The 13,912-nt window shown below is 27.4% G+C and overlaps 2 protein-coding genes across 3 annotated transcripts; one reads left to right on the top strand and one right to left on the bottom strand.

Moving 5' to 3' along the window:
* Positions 1–18: 18 nt before the first annotated feature.
* Positions 19–12,586, top strand: LOC122511678 (mitochondrial chaperone BCS1). Of its 2 annotated transcripts, none has more exons than XM_043627083.1 (8): positions 19–472; positions 1,767–1,958; positions 2,044–2,183; positions 2,397–2,591; positions 3,040–3,273; positions 5,823–5,993; positions 6,100–6,307; positions 12,455–12,586. In XM_043627083.1, exons 1-7 carry the CDS (start codon positions 342–344, stop codon positions 6,303–6,305), a joined length of 1,269 nt encoding a protein of 422 aa, XP_043483018.1. In that variant the 5' UTR covers positions 19–341; the 3' UTR covers positions 6,306–6,307; positions 12,455–12,586. The 2 variants fall into 2 exon arrangements, with proteins under 2 accessions (XP_043483018.1, XP_043483017.1); XM_043627082.1 differs by lacking the exon at positions 12,455–12,586 and adding an exon at positions 7,810–7,946.
* LOC122511677 (alpha-protein kinase 1-like) lies at positions 7,482–13,440 on the bottom strand. The gene is made up of 7 exons (XM_043627081.1): positions 12,778–13,440; positions 12,376–12,644; positions 11,782–12,199; positions 10,899–11,366; positions 8,563–8,813; positions 8,166–8,425; positions 7,482–7,950 (listed from the first exon to the last, which is right to left on the bottom strand). Exons 1-7 carry the CDS (start codon positions 12,889–12,891, stop codon positions 7,637–7,639), a joined length of 2,094 nt encoding a protein of 697 aa, XP_043483016.1. The 5' UTR covers positions 12,892–13,440; the 3' UTR covers positions 7,482–7,636.
* Positions 13,441–13,912: the final 472 nt, after the last annotated feature.

The raw sequence follows: 13,912 nt of genomic DNA, 5'->3' as shown, positions 1-13,912 counted from the left end.
TTTCTAACCTAACTTTTTAAACCGTTTAAAAGGAAAAGGCAACGAAAGAGAACAAAGAAAATTATTGTTTTTTAATGTTTTACTACTAAGTATTGTGTTTAAAAGTGTAATTGTGTTTCATAAACTGGTTTCAAGGTTTATATTTTGTTGAAACTATAGAAATAACTGTATTTGTAGGATACATGCACGATAATTTCGATAATATTTAGCATGGTGTTCACTGTTCAGTACGTTGGAGATGTTCATAACGTTCAGTCGGTTCAGTGTTATGATATCGAATTTTATTATATGAAGATAAATGTTTCTACTACTGCTACTTAATTAATCGTAAAGTGTGAAAAATGACGATTATAGACTACTTTCAATCATTATCAGACAATCCGTACTTTGGTGCTGGATTTGGATTAGTCGGCCTTGGTGCCGGTGCGGCTATATTGCGAAAAGGCGCACTTGTAGGTACTACACTTTTTAGGTAAACATATATCAATTTTTGTATTAAATATTTAAATTTTACCTTTTTTTAAGACTTTTGGATCTTTTCTTTAGATCGTTGACACTGCATCCCAGTGGTTGGCATCGTTCTAATAACAAGAAATATACCAAAAAACTAGCATGTTTTGCATTCGATTATTAAATTTTGCAGCATTTACTACAAAAATCGACTATTAACATTTTCTTGTTATTTAAAAAAAAGAAGGGTGCCAACGACTAAAGCAGTTTTTCCTATATAAATCAGGAAAATTACAGAAAAAAAATTTTTTGTCATGAAAATGAAGGAAATTGAGACTTTTTTCGACTTATTTTCAAAAATTGCAACTTTTTCAACTTTTTTTCCAAATATTGCAACAAAATACCACATTTTTTTTAGTATAAAATGCAACTTTATCGATATTTAAAGTGCGAAAAATAACTGTAAACAAATCTTTCAACAATTATTTTTTAATCACTTTTTTAAGATATAATTAAATTTTTCAAATCTTTCAGTAATAAAAATCATTTTGAATAATTGAAATTTTCTAATATATAATTGAAAATAATTAAGTTTGTTACAATTTTGGAAAATCAACTTTTGAAGTATTTTAATTACAAATTTTGAAAATAATTGAATTATCAAAAATGTTAATGAAAAATCTTTAAATTTAAAAATGAAAATTAATGACAATTAGCTTCTAATTTTTTAAAATTCAAAATTTTCAATATTTTCAATTACATATTTCCGAAAATTCAAATACCTACACACAAAAAATAATATTTTAGAATTATTTTTAACATTTTGGAGAAAAAATCATGTTAACAATTTTTAATTAAAATTCATCAAGAAATTAATTAGTTTTTTTAAATTATACAAAAATTCTGTTAAGAAATTCAATTATTTTTAAAATATTACATTAAAATATTCTTAAAGACTAATTCTTAGAATTCTTTTATCAAAATTTTTTGACTCAATTATCTTTGAACAAAGTGAATAAAAATTTATAAAAATTTACTTTTTCAGACTTATTAAAAAATTATTAATATTTATAATTAAAATTCTTTGAAAATTTGATTATTTTTATTTATATTTATCGAAAATTCAATCATTTTTAAAAAATGTTACCAAATTTAAATTGTTTGGAAATTTTTTGTTGGGAAAATAATTTTAATATCAGAATATTGTCAGGGAAATTGATAAACTGAAAATTGTGACCACCCTGATTAAATAGAAAAAGAAATAGAACGTTTTGTAATTATTATACTTTAGAGACTTAAAGTTAACATTTTTTCAGACGTCATTACATGATAACACTCGAAGTACCATGTCGTGACAAGAGTTATCAATGGTTATTGCAGTGGATCACTTACAAGGGTGCAAAGAAAACGCAGCATCTTTCAGTGGAAACAACTTTTGAACAAAAGGAAACTGGAGATGTAAAAACTAAATATGCTTTTATACCGAGTGTTGGAACTCACTTCTTCAGGTCAGTCGAATAAACTAAAGTTTCTAAACTGAACGAAATCTTTCTTTTATGACTCGAATATTTATTTCTATTTTCCATGAAACAGGTATAAAAACAAATGGATTAAAGTTGACAGAACACGAGAACAACAAACTCTTGATCTACACATGGGACTTCCGTTTGAAACTGTACAACTCACATCTTTTGGAACAGATAAAAATCTGTATTTTAATATCCTTGAAGAAGGTAAATCTCTATTTTTTAACTCTATATTTTAATCCTCTTTTTTTTAAAACACTTTACTAGCGGAAAGATTTGATGGCCAAATTTTTTGTTATCGGTAATTCAAGGGTTAAAATCGTTGAAGAAAGTTAGAATTGTTTATTACAATCGAATCAGGTGTAAAAATACAATTGAATCAATTTTAATTTTTAAAGTTAATTCTGTTTTGATTTTCAGCCAGATGCATGGCTTTAAAGGAACACGAAGGAAAAACTATAATGTACACTGCAATGGGAAGTGATTGGAGACAATTTGGACATCCCAGAAAACGAAGGCCGTTGCAGTCAGTTATTCTCGACACCGGTATTGCTGATAGACTGCTAACCGATTGTCGAGAATTCATAAAACATCCCGAATGGTACGGTGATAGAGGTAAGAAATAATTTTACGCATTTTACTAATTTTTTCCTATTTGAATCGGGTTTCTTGAAGTTAGCAACGACGCTGAACATCGAATTGAATTTTTTTTGTTTCTCAGTTTATTATTTTACGAAAAGAAAACACGATCGCCAGCAACTTCATGACAATACTCATTTGTTTTTCCGCTAAACCGCTATCGTCTTTTCTTTCCGTAAAATAATTTTTCGTAAATTGATAAACTACTTTTTTACGAAATCGAGAAAAGGGTTTCAAAGATTTTAGGCTAAAAGAATGACCTGATTTTCTAATTTCCAAATTGAATGAAAAAAGTATAATTAGTCATTTTTAATTTGTGTAATTTTCATCTTTAAAAAATCTAGATATTGTTGTCGCTAACTTCAGGGATATTTTGAATCGAATTCTTTTTGAATTGTGACTAATTTTCTATTTTTTCGTACAGGAATTCCATACCGAAGGGGATACTTGCTCCATGGTCCGCCTGGATGTGGAAAATCATCATTTATCACTGCTCTGGCTGGAGAACTAGAACGTGCCATTTGTGTATTAAATTTGTCAGAGCGCAGTTTAACGGATGACAGATTAAATCATTTGTTAGCTGTTGCTCCACAGCAGAGTATCATTTTATTGGAAGATATCGATGCCGCTTTCGTCAGCAGAGAAGAATCTTCAAAAGGTATGCTTACGATTTTTACTAACTTATAATTCGTGTCCAGAAGAAAGGGAATAACAATTTTAAGTTATGTTTGTAATTTTTTGAACGAAAATACAAAAAGGGGATTAATTCTCAATATAAACTATTAATTTCTAAGTCTTTATTACATATGAAATATTTAATTAAAACTGATTTTACTGTTAGGCAATTAAGCAGAATAGTTAAATTAAGGCAAAAATGATACAAACATAACTTTAAAATGATTTCAGAGTTGCCACAAGTCAGGGAAATCAAGAAATTCGGTTTTTCGAATTTTTGATAATTTTCATTAATTTTAAATTTTTAACCAAAGGGTGGAGACAATTTAATAAGTAAAGTGTTTTTAAAGAGCCCAAAAATATTGAAGCTAAATGCCATAAAATAGAAGAAAAAATGTTGAATTTTAAGAAATTCGGATTTTCGAATTTTTGATAATTTTCGATAATTTTAGATTTTTTACCAAAGAGTCGAGACTATTAACTAAGTAAAGTATTTTTCAAAAGCACAAAAATAATAAAGCTAAATGCCATAAAAAAGAAGGAAAATAGTTGAATTTTAAGAAATTCGGTTTTTCGAATTTTTGATAAATTTCGATAATTTTAGATTTTTTACCAAAGAATCGAGACTATTAAATAAGTAAAGTATTTTTCAAGAGCACAAAAATAATGAAGCTAAATGCCATAAAAAAGAAGAAAAAATGTTGAATTTTAAGAAATTCGGATTTTCGAATTTTTGATAATTTTATATTTTTTGCTAAAGGTTGGAGACAATTAAATAAGTAAAGTATTTTTCAAGAGCACAAAAATAATGAAGCTGAATGCCATAAAAAAGAAGGAAAAATGTTGAATTTTAAGAAATTCAGGTTTTTGAATTTTTGATAATTTTCGATAATTTTAGATTTTTTACCAAAGAATCGAGACTATTAAATAAGTAAAGTATTTTTCAAGAGCACAAAAATAATGAAGCTAAATGCCATAAAAAAGAAGGAAATATGTTGAATTTTAGGAAATTCAGGTTTTTGAATTTTTGATAATTTTCGATAATTTTAGATTTTTTATCAAAGAGTCGAGACTATTAACTAAGTAATGTATTTTTCAAGAGCACAAAAATAATGAAGCTAAATGCCATAAAAAAGAAGGAAATATGTTGAATTTTAAGAAATTCGGTTTTTCGAATTTTTGATAATTTTCGATAATTTTAGATTTTTTACCAAAGAGTCGAGACTATTAAATAAGTAAAGTATTTTCCAAGAGCACAAAAATAATGAAGCTAAATGCCATAAAAAAGAAGGAAATATGTTGAATTTTAAGAAATTCAGGTTTTTGAATTTTTGATAATTTTCGATAATTTTAGATTTTTTACCAAAGAGTCGAGACTATTAACTAAGTAAAGTATTTTTCAAGAGCACAAAAATAATGAAGCTAAATGCCATAAAAAAAGAAGGAAAAATGTTGAATTTTAAGAAATTCGGTTTTTCGAGTTTTTGATAATTTTCAATAATTTTAAATTTTTAACCAAAGGGTGGAGACTATTAAATAAGTAAAGTGTTTTTGATGAGCCCAAAAATAATGAAACTAAATGCCATAAAAGAGAAGAAAAAATATTGAATTTTAAGAAATTCGGATTTTCGAATTTTTGATAATTTTAGATTTTTTAACACAGGGTAAAATTCCTACAGAATCTGGAAATCATGGAAATGGTATGTGATTTTTAAAAGGCTTCTGGAAATCAGGAAAATCATGGAAAAGACCTAGAATTTTTAAAAGTTTCTAATTTTTTCCTGTTTTCCATGTTTTCTCTTCAATAGAAATTCAATTAGAAATTTTAAGATATAATATATATTATAAGACGTGTAAATTAAATTTAAAATTCTACTGGAATTTTCTAAAAATTTGACCTAGAAATCATGGAAATGGTATGGAATTTTAATTTCGGATTTCTGTAGGAACCCTGAATATTCTTATAATAAAATAATGATTTTGTTACACGGTCATCTTTAATTATGATAAAACAGAAAGAAATGGAGCACTCCGAGTCGAAGACTCGGAGTGATCGATTTCTTTATGTTTTATAATAATATTCTTATGAGTTGTTTAATTTAAAATAATAATAATATTCTTTTGAGTTGTTCAATTTGAAAAGGTTTGAATTTGAAATTTTTTAACATCCTAATTCCAATGAAAAAATATTGATTAAATATTTATTTAAAAATAAAGTTATTTATTTAATTATTATAATGTTTTCGAATAATTTTACTTTAAAAAAAATTGTAAATAAATTTAATAGAGCATTCTTTTGAGTATCTAATCATTTTGAGAGTGAATCAGAATATTCTTTAGGATCAAGGAAAAGTCGGAGAAAAATAAAGTTACATTTTTTGTGGCAACCCTGGATTTCCTTCTTCGGGACACGTTAGATATAATTCATAATTGTTATTCTGACAGTTGTCAAAGACCAAAGTTATTTAAGAAAAAAAGAAAATAGTTCATAATATAATTATAATTAATTTCGAAAAAAAATTTATTTTACAGTAAAGGCAGCTTATGATGGACTGAATAGAGTCACTTTCAGTGGTTTATTAAATTGTCTCGATGGAGTGGCTTCCACAGAGGCACGAATTCTATTCATGACAACCAATTATTTGGAAAGATTGGATCCCGCTCTTGTAAGACCCGGAAGAGTTGACGTCAAGGAGTATATAGGTATGAAGTTTATCTTTTTTTTATGAGAAAATTCGATTTGTTTTTAACACGAAAGATTCGGTTTTAATGAAAAACACGAAAATTAAACGAATTTCCTCTTTTTCAGGTTGGTGCACATTTGAGCAAGTTGAGCAAATGTTTCTCAAGTTTTATAAAGAGGCACCTCAGGAAATGGCCAAAGAATTTGCAGATAAAGTAATGTTGCAAAAGGCAACTGTCAGTCCAGCTCAAATACAAGGATTTTTCATGTTCCACAAAAACGATCCAGGAAAAGTAATTGACAACGTTTCGCAAATGTGGGATCTTACGTAAAGGTGATTTTTAAATTATATTTATTTTATTCAACCTATTTCAAAAATAGGTTGTCTTAATATTCTTTTATTCTCAACACATAAGAAACTATTATTTTTGAAAATTTTAATTTTCAATTTTATTTTGAAAATTTTATTAAGAGAGAGAGAGTGATAAATTTCTTAAATTTTGAAAGTCGAAAAGAAATTGAAATTCTTTTTCGAATGAAAAAGAAAAAAAACAAGGTGATGAAAATAAAAAAAACAATGATAGGGGTTTTTGAAGAAATGACAAAAATTGTTTATAGCTACATTTTTTAATACGAAAATTGAATGGATAAAGAATGGACTTATAATTAAGTTTCTATACATTTTGCTTTTTCTCATCACAATTCTTTGAATACATTTCTCAGCCTTTTTATCTGTTTTTTTTAAAGATATTGAACTAATTTAGAAACATGCGTTTATAAACTTAATTGGTGTCTTAAATTTTACTTTGACATATTTCAGTGGCAATTATTATACTTATTAAAAATGCGAATCAGTTTAATTAATTAAATCAATTATCTGAATTCCTTTCCAATGTGATAAATTCATGGCCTTACTTTACAAGTACATGGCTTAAAATTCATCATTAAAATAAATATAAAAACTCTTTAAATAAATTTGACGCGCTCTGAATAGAGTTACCTTAGAAAAGTTTATAAATATTTGACACATTTTGACAGGAATGGAAAATTTCTTTTTTTTGCGTACAAAATTAAAAATTAATTTTTAATTAAATAGGAGTGTCAAAAACATAATATATATTTTTTGGCATCTAAAAGAACTTGTTTTCAAAGCGCGTCACAAATTAAAACTGTCGATATTGTCAGTACCGAGAGACTTATCACGGTTTTTTGCATTATTACGAGACGACAAAATTTTATAAAAGTTTTATTTAAGTATAAATTTATAAATAGATTTACGCCAACTTAATTTTCTATAACCAATAAAGAGATCACGTTTCCAGATTTAATTCTCCGGAAGTATTCATTGAAACATGAATGGTCTTTTAGATTTCTTTTTTTTCTATAATACTCCGAAAGGGAGTAAAGAGAACTTTTTTTCGACTTAAAACTTTCTCTGAGAGAAAAAAGATATTTTCTGTGTAAAAATTTCAATTTATATTTTAATATTTCATTAATATTTCATTAATATTTTCAATATTTCTTTGGATAGGGAGAATGCATTTGTTTTTAATTTATAATTTTCTCCAAATTTCTCGAATGTAAACGCAGTTGTATTAAAACAGGGAAACGTAGTCTCAATAGTGGCGATGATATGGTAGAGACTTTACTTAGAGTAAAATTTTTAGAAGGTCCAAATATAGGGTTCGTAATTTAGTGGATCAGTTTGTTCCATGTGACTCGTTTGATTGTTGTTAGTAACCATACACGAGGGATAGGCTATACTGTTCGGTTGACTGGAAACAGGTGCTTCCACTGTTGGCACTAATCTACAATCAGGTCTCTGTTGCATTATAGGTCCCATTGGTTGCATAGGTGTTGGACACGGAGGAGATACTTGTTGATCAGTAGGCATTGGCTGTGAATGCTGAAGTGTAGGAGGCGAGGATAGAGTGTGTAATGGTTGCATTATTGAGGGTGCCGGAACGTAAGGTACCACTGAAAAGTGGAGAAATGTCAATTAATATATGCAAATTAGTTAATCTGCTGTCTAAAGTAAAAACCTAGTAAACTCAATTTTCTGGTTTTTACTTTGGACAGCAGTAATATAATTAATATAATTAGTTAGTACATTGGTTAATATACAATAAACAAATAAAATTTGTTTTACGTAAATGTTGCTTTTTCCAATAAAATTAAGAAAGAATACGTACTTGTATTTTGACTCTGAAATTGCACATTATTTTGTTCCGGGAGCATATTAGGTGGTGGTAACGTCGGTGGTGGTACATTTTTCTGTTGCATATTGCCCGCTTTCTTTTTCTTCGTTCCTCGCTTCTGTGGATCGTCATGTGTTTGATCTCGTTTTTTGTTTGATGAGGACTTCTTTTTCTTGTCGCTAAGAATTTTTGGTTTATTAGGACGGTTCCCGCTAGGTTGCCAGAGGTGAACAGTATGAACCGCATTGCCTTCACTAAAAAAAATCCAGTAAATAGAATATTTCTTTGTTTTCTGGGGAAATTCGATTTATTGCACTTTTGGTTGCACTTTATGTTTGTAAATAAATAGAATGTGTGACGTGAGATTTAGAATAATAATATTAATACAAACCCTTGTTTTTTTCCTAGTTTCCAACTATGAATTCCAGCTTTGTGAAGTCTTTCTCTAATCGTGTCAACACTGCACTTTAGTCCTAGAGCTGGTGCAACGTACTTTGCAGCTGTCAACGGATGTTGCGTTGCCATTGCAATTATTGCTTCGTCTTCTTCTTTAGTTGTTATTCTTCTCCTTCCTTTTCTTTCTTTTGTTTGAACATTTCCCTCTTTATGCCATCGTTCCAACCACCTCTTAACTGTCCGTTCCTGCAAAATAAATTCGGTATAATAATCACAGACGTAACATTTGGAATTTTCGTTTTTTTATAAAACGAAATTTTCAGGAATAAGTTAATAATTTATTAACTTATTTCTGAATATTACCACAGGCCACGGAAATCAGGAAAAAGTCAAGGATTTTTATTAAAAGTAAATTCATAACAAAATTCTGAATTTTAGTGTCTTTTTTGGCGCCTCAAAATCTATGAAATTACCATGAATTCGTATACAAAAACTTCAATTTTTCTATTTCTGGCAATAATTTTCTTGTTAAATAACTTAATTCTTGAAAAAACTATCATAAAATAATTACTTATAAATTAATTAATTAATAAAAAATTGATTAATAATTTTACTTAAATATTTTAAAATTAATTGAATTTTATAAGAGTTGCGTTTACAAGTTCCATAAGTTGATGAACTTCAAAAGATTTTAATATAATATAATATAATAATAGAAGAATTTTAGATAAAAGCACTAAAAAGAAATTGAATTTTGGGAAGTTACAAATTATTGCAGAAATTCAATTATTTCCAAGAGTTATTCTTCAAGAGTTATTCTTCGCAAAAATTAAATATTGTTCAAAAATAATAAAATTCTTCTTAGAAATTTTCAATTATTTTCACAAATAATAAAAATCATCGCAGAATTTCGATTATTTTTCATACTCTTCTCTGAAATTCAATTATTTTCGAAAATTTTTATGAAATTCTTGACAAAATTTCAATTATTTTCAAAAATTTCCCTCAATCAATGATTTTTCAATTAAAAATTTTCTAAAATTTCAAATTAAAATCTCAATTCAATGATTTTCAATATCTACTATTCTAGTAAAATTTTCTAAAAGAATTCAATTATTTAAAACAAATTTTAATAAAATTCCACGCAAATATTTAATTATTTTCATAAATAATAAAATTCTTTTTAGGAATTCAAATATTTTCACAAATAATAAAACTCGTCGCATCATTTCAATTATTTTTTAAATAATTTTAATCATTCTATTCAATTACTCAATAAATTGTTTATTTTTGTTTTTAAATAATTGAATTCTCGTAGAGTTTTCTAAAAAAAATTTATTTAAAGATTAATTTCAGTTAAAAACACTTTAAAAAATTGAATTTTGGAGAAGTTACAAATGTGTATAGAAATTCAATTATTTCCAAAAGTTATAAAAACTCTTCGCAGAAATTCAATTATATTCAAAAATTTTTTAAAAATTCTCGTCAAAATTTCAATTATCTGATAAAATTCTTCTATTCGAAATTCAATTATTTTTAAAAACTTTAATAAAATTCTTGGCAAAATTTCACAGGAATTCAATTATTTAAAATACAAAATTTTTAAAAAATTTTTGAAGAATACTAATTATTTAAAAAGATTTTTATAAAATTCTTCGCAGAAATTCAATTATTTAAAAATTTTTTATAAATTTTTTTCACTAATTCAATTATTTTTTATAAATAATAAAATATTTTTTAGTATTTTAATTATTTTCATAAATAATAAAACTCATCGTAGCAATTTCAATTATTTTTAATACAATTTTAATCGAATTCCTCGAAAAATGTAATTATTCTCAAAAATTTTAAATTGAATTTTGTCAAAAGAATTTAATTATTTAAAAATTTATTGATAAAATTCTTTAGGAGAATTCAATTTTGAGAAAGATTCAATTGTTATTTAATAAATTATTTATTTTTGTATTTAAATAATTGAATTCTCATTGAATTTTCTAGAATTTTTCTAGAATTTTTAGAAATAATTGAACTTTGAAAAGTTTCTAAATTTGTAATTTTTATTATAAAATATGAAGATATTGATTGCTCCGAGTCGAAGACTCGGAGTGATCGATATCTTCATGTTTTGATAATAATATTCTTATAAATTGTTGAATTTTAAAAAGGTTAGGTTAGAGTTGAAATTTTTGAAAATCTCAATTATAAGAAAGGAATATTCAAGAACTAGTTAATAGAGAGTAAGAAAAAAATATTCAGGAATAAGTTAATAAAGAATAAGAAAATAAATATTCAGGTCTTAACAATATTAACAAATAAAAAGCAATAACTTACAGATCTATTGATAGCCAAAGCAATAGACAATGTCGAAAGTCCTGCTTCTGACATTCCTATCATTCGATTACGAATTTCAACGCTAGTTTCTAGAGTTCCTTTGACTTTTCCGCCCTTCTTTTTTCGATCATTGCGTGAACCTTCATCATTATTATCAGACTCTCTCTCAGAACTATTGTTATCATTCAATATTTGATTGTCATCAGAATTAAGCGAATTTGAACAACTCTTTGAAATATCTTGCGAAGAGGCTAAACAAGATTGGCTCAGTCGTTGCGATTGCCGAACTTGTTGGTTCATTTGATGCGATTGATGTTCTATACTGTGATGGTGCGAGTGCATATTTTGCTCTTCCATTTGCGTGCAGATTTGCCGATCAGCTTCTTGTTGATTAGGTTGCGAGTGAAGTTCCTGATGTGAATGCATATGCTGTAAATGCTGATTGTTCTGAACACCGTTCGATTGGTCCTGTGTAATAAGAAATTGATTTGTGAAAATTTAATTAATGTTTAATAATTTATAATTTTTGTTTTAATAAAATTTGCAATTTCGTTCGAGAATTGTTTTAACAAAATTTACAATTTCGTTTGACAATTGTTTTTACAAACAATTTCGTTCGACAATTGTTTTAACAAACAATTTGGTTTGACAATAATTGTTTTAGAAACTTTACAAATTTTGTTCAATTACAGAATTAACATGAAACTGAAGTTACCAACGTTGAGTCGATGTTAAAAAAATTTTTTGTCTTTCCCTCCAGGAAGCAAAATTTTTTGTATCGAGGCGGAGAAAACATTAATTAGTGAAAAGAATTTTTATTTACTCTCATCGACGCCGTTGGTATTTTTAGTTTTCTGAATGAAAAAATGTGATAAACTGTCACCTGTGTGTAATGATGACTGCTTTGGACCAGATCTAGGGGCCAATTTTGATGATGATAAACAGGTTGAGGTTGTTGCGCGAGATCTAGATGATTGGCAAATATCACTTGGGTTGGTTGTAATGATTGTGAAGGTATTTCATTGTTTGGTTGTTGATGAACATTTTCCTGAGGATAGGTAAAATTTTGTTGTTGTTGCTGTTGCTGCTGCTGCTGAACAACCGTAGGTTTTAGAGACTCCGCCGGTGCACCGTCGCCAATGAAAATATCTTTTGATCTTCCTTTGCGAGGCGTTACTTTTTTTTTATTAGTTGCACTTTTTTTACTCTTATTCGTATCTTTTGGATTTTTTTTCTTTCCAAGTTGCGTTCCAGTGGGTCGCCAGACAGCTTGCTGAATTGATGATCCATCGACGTCATTGCTGCGAAGAAAATAAAATGAATTTTCCTCTTTTCTTATTTAAATAGTTGTATTGAAGATTGTAATCATGTTAATATTATCATTATCAATATTATTAATGTTATTAATGTTATTAATGTTATAAATGATTTTAGATTTTGAATTTAAAAATTTAGTGGTTAATAAGGTAAAACTAACCCTAGGGGGATTTTTTGCATGTGCTTACGACACGGACTCCAATTATGGATTCCAGCTTTATGCAATCTTTCTCTTACAGTGTCAACGGAACACGAGAGTCCCAAGGCTGGAAGTACAGCTTTTGCGGCTGTTATTGTTGTCTGGGTTGCGAGGCGAACAATAGCCTCATCCTGTTCTGATGTAGTGGCTCTTTTACGACCGCAACGATCCCTTGTCTCGACTGTTCCCTCTTTGTCGAATCGGTTTAGCCACCTTTTCACCGTCCTTTGCTGAAATTTCCAACTTTTATTACATTTATTCAAAACAAAATTATTCCTAACGTTAGAAAAATATATTTTGATAAAATTTTCTAAAAGCTAACTTTACTATTTTCTTCGAAAAATAAATTAATGTACTCCTTACAGAACAATTAATTGCTGCTGCTATTTCCCTTAGGCCCAGACCAGCTTCATACATTCCCACCATCCGATTTCTTAATTCCGGAGTAGTTTCATGTACACCTCTAGTTTTTCCCATTTTTTTTTTTTTTTTAAAGAGAAAAACAAAATCTAAAAATACTAAATCATATAGTTTTCAGTTTGAATTAGTCGGCTCGTGTGACGTTTTCAAAAAAACAGAACCACGTGACAAAAGAAACATCTCTAATGTTCTATGTTTCGCTGTCGAAAATGTTCCATCTTAATTTTACTCCGGTTTTCTTGAAACAATAAACGAGTTTTCTTTTGAAATTATTATTTCCTTTAGTCAATGTCACGAAAGTCAGGAAGAAGAATTTATTTCGCCAGTGTTTCTAAGCAGTAATTTCTTTTTTTATTACAAAACATTGACAATTGGCACAACTCCGCCTGTTGTAATGACGCTGATTGCACTCGCATTGGTCGTCAAAACACAAGCAACTCTTTGATTCCTCATTCATAATGTTACTTTTCGTTTATTTTTATCCAAAATACTGTTGGAGCATTTAGTTTATGTTGATTTATTGAAAAAAATTTCGAAGAAGCACTTAAAATCGAGTAAAATAGAACCAGACGAAGAATACACTGCAGTCAATACAAGTCCAGCAACTGTACAGTCTGTGTGAGAAGTTAAGCGCTGGGTACAGTCCCATCATTCTAATCTTAATTTTCAATTTTTCTATTTTTTAAATTAAAACAAAACAAAAAAGTACTTTGATTGTAGTTTTCATAACTATAGTTTTATTAAAATTATTTACACTTGCCGAATATTGTAAACAATTTCTGAAAAATTAATCAAAAATGAAAAAAAGTATTTGAAACAAGAATTCGTAAAATTAATAAATTAGTTAATAAATGAAACAGAATATTAGATAGGTATTATTACATATTTCTAATAATTCATATTATTAATAACAAATTCACTAAAAAAGGGGGTAAAGAGATTCATACACACGTATAGTACGTAAAAATTTTACGTTTTACCTCGACTTACGTAAAATACGTCTAATTTAAATTTGTAAATTCTGAGTAACACAAAAATATTAATTTTTCAAAAATCTTTGAATAGAAACATTTATTTT

The sequence above is a fragment of the Leptopilina heterotoma genome, unplaced genomic scaffold (genome assembly GCF_015476425.1).
Source record: "Leptopilina heterotoma isolate Lh14 unplaced genomic scaffold, ASM1547642v1 Lhet_89, whole genome shotgun sequence".
NCBI lineage: Eukaryota > Metazoa > Arthropoda > Insecta > Hymenoptera > Figitidae > Leptopilina > Leptopilina heterotoma.
The sequence above is the reverse complement of the archived record's forward strand: the minus strand, read 5'-3'. Positions and strand labels throughout refer to the sequence as shown.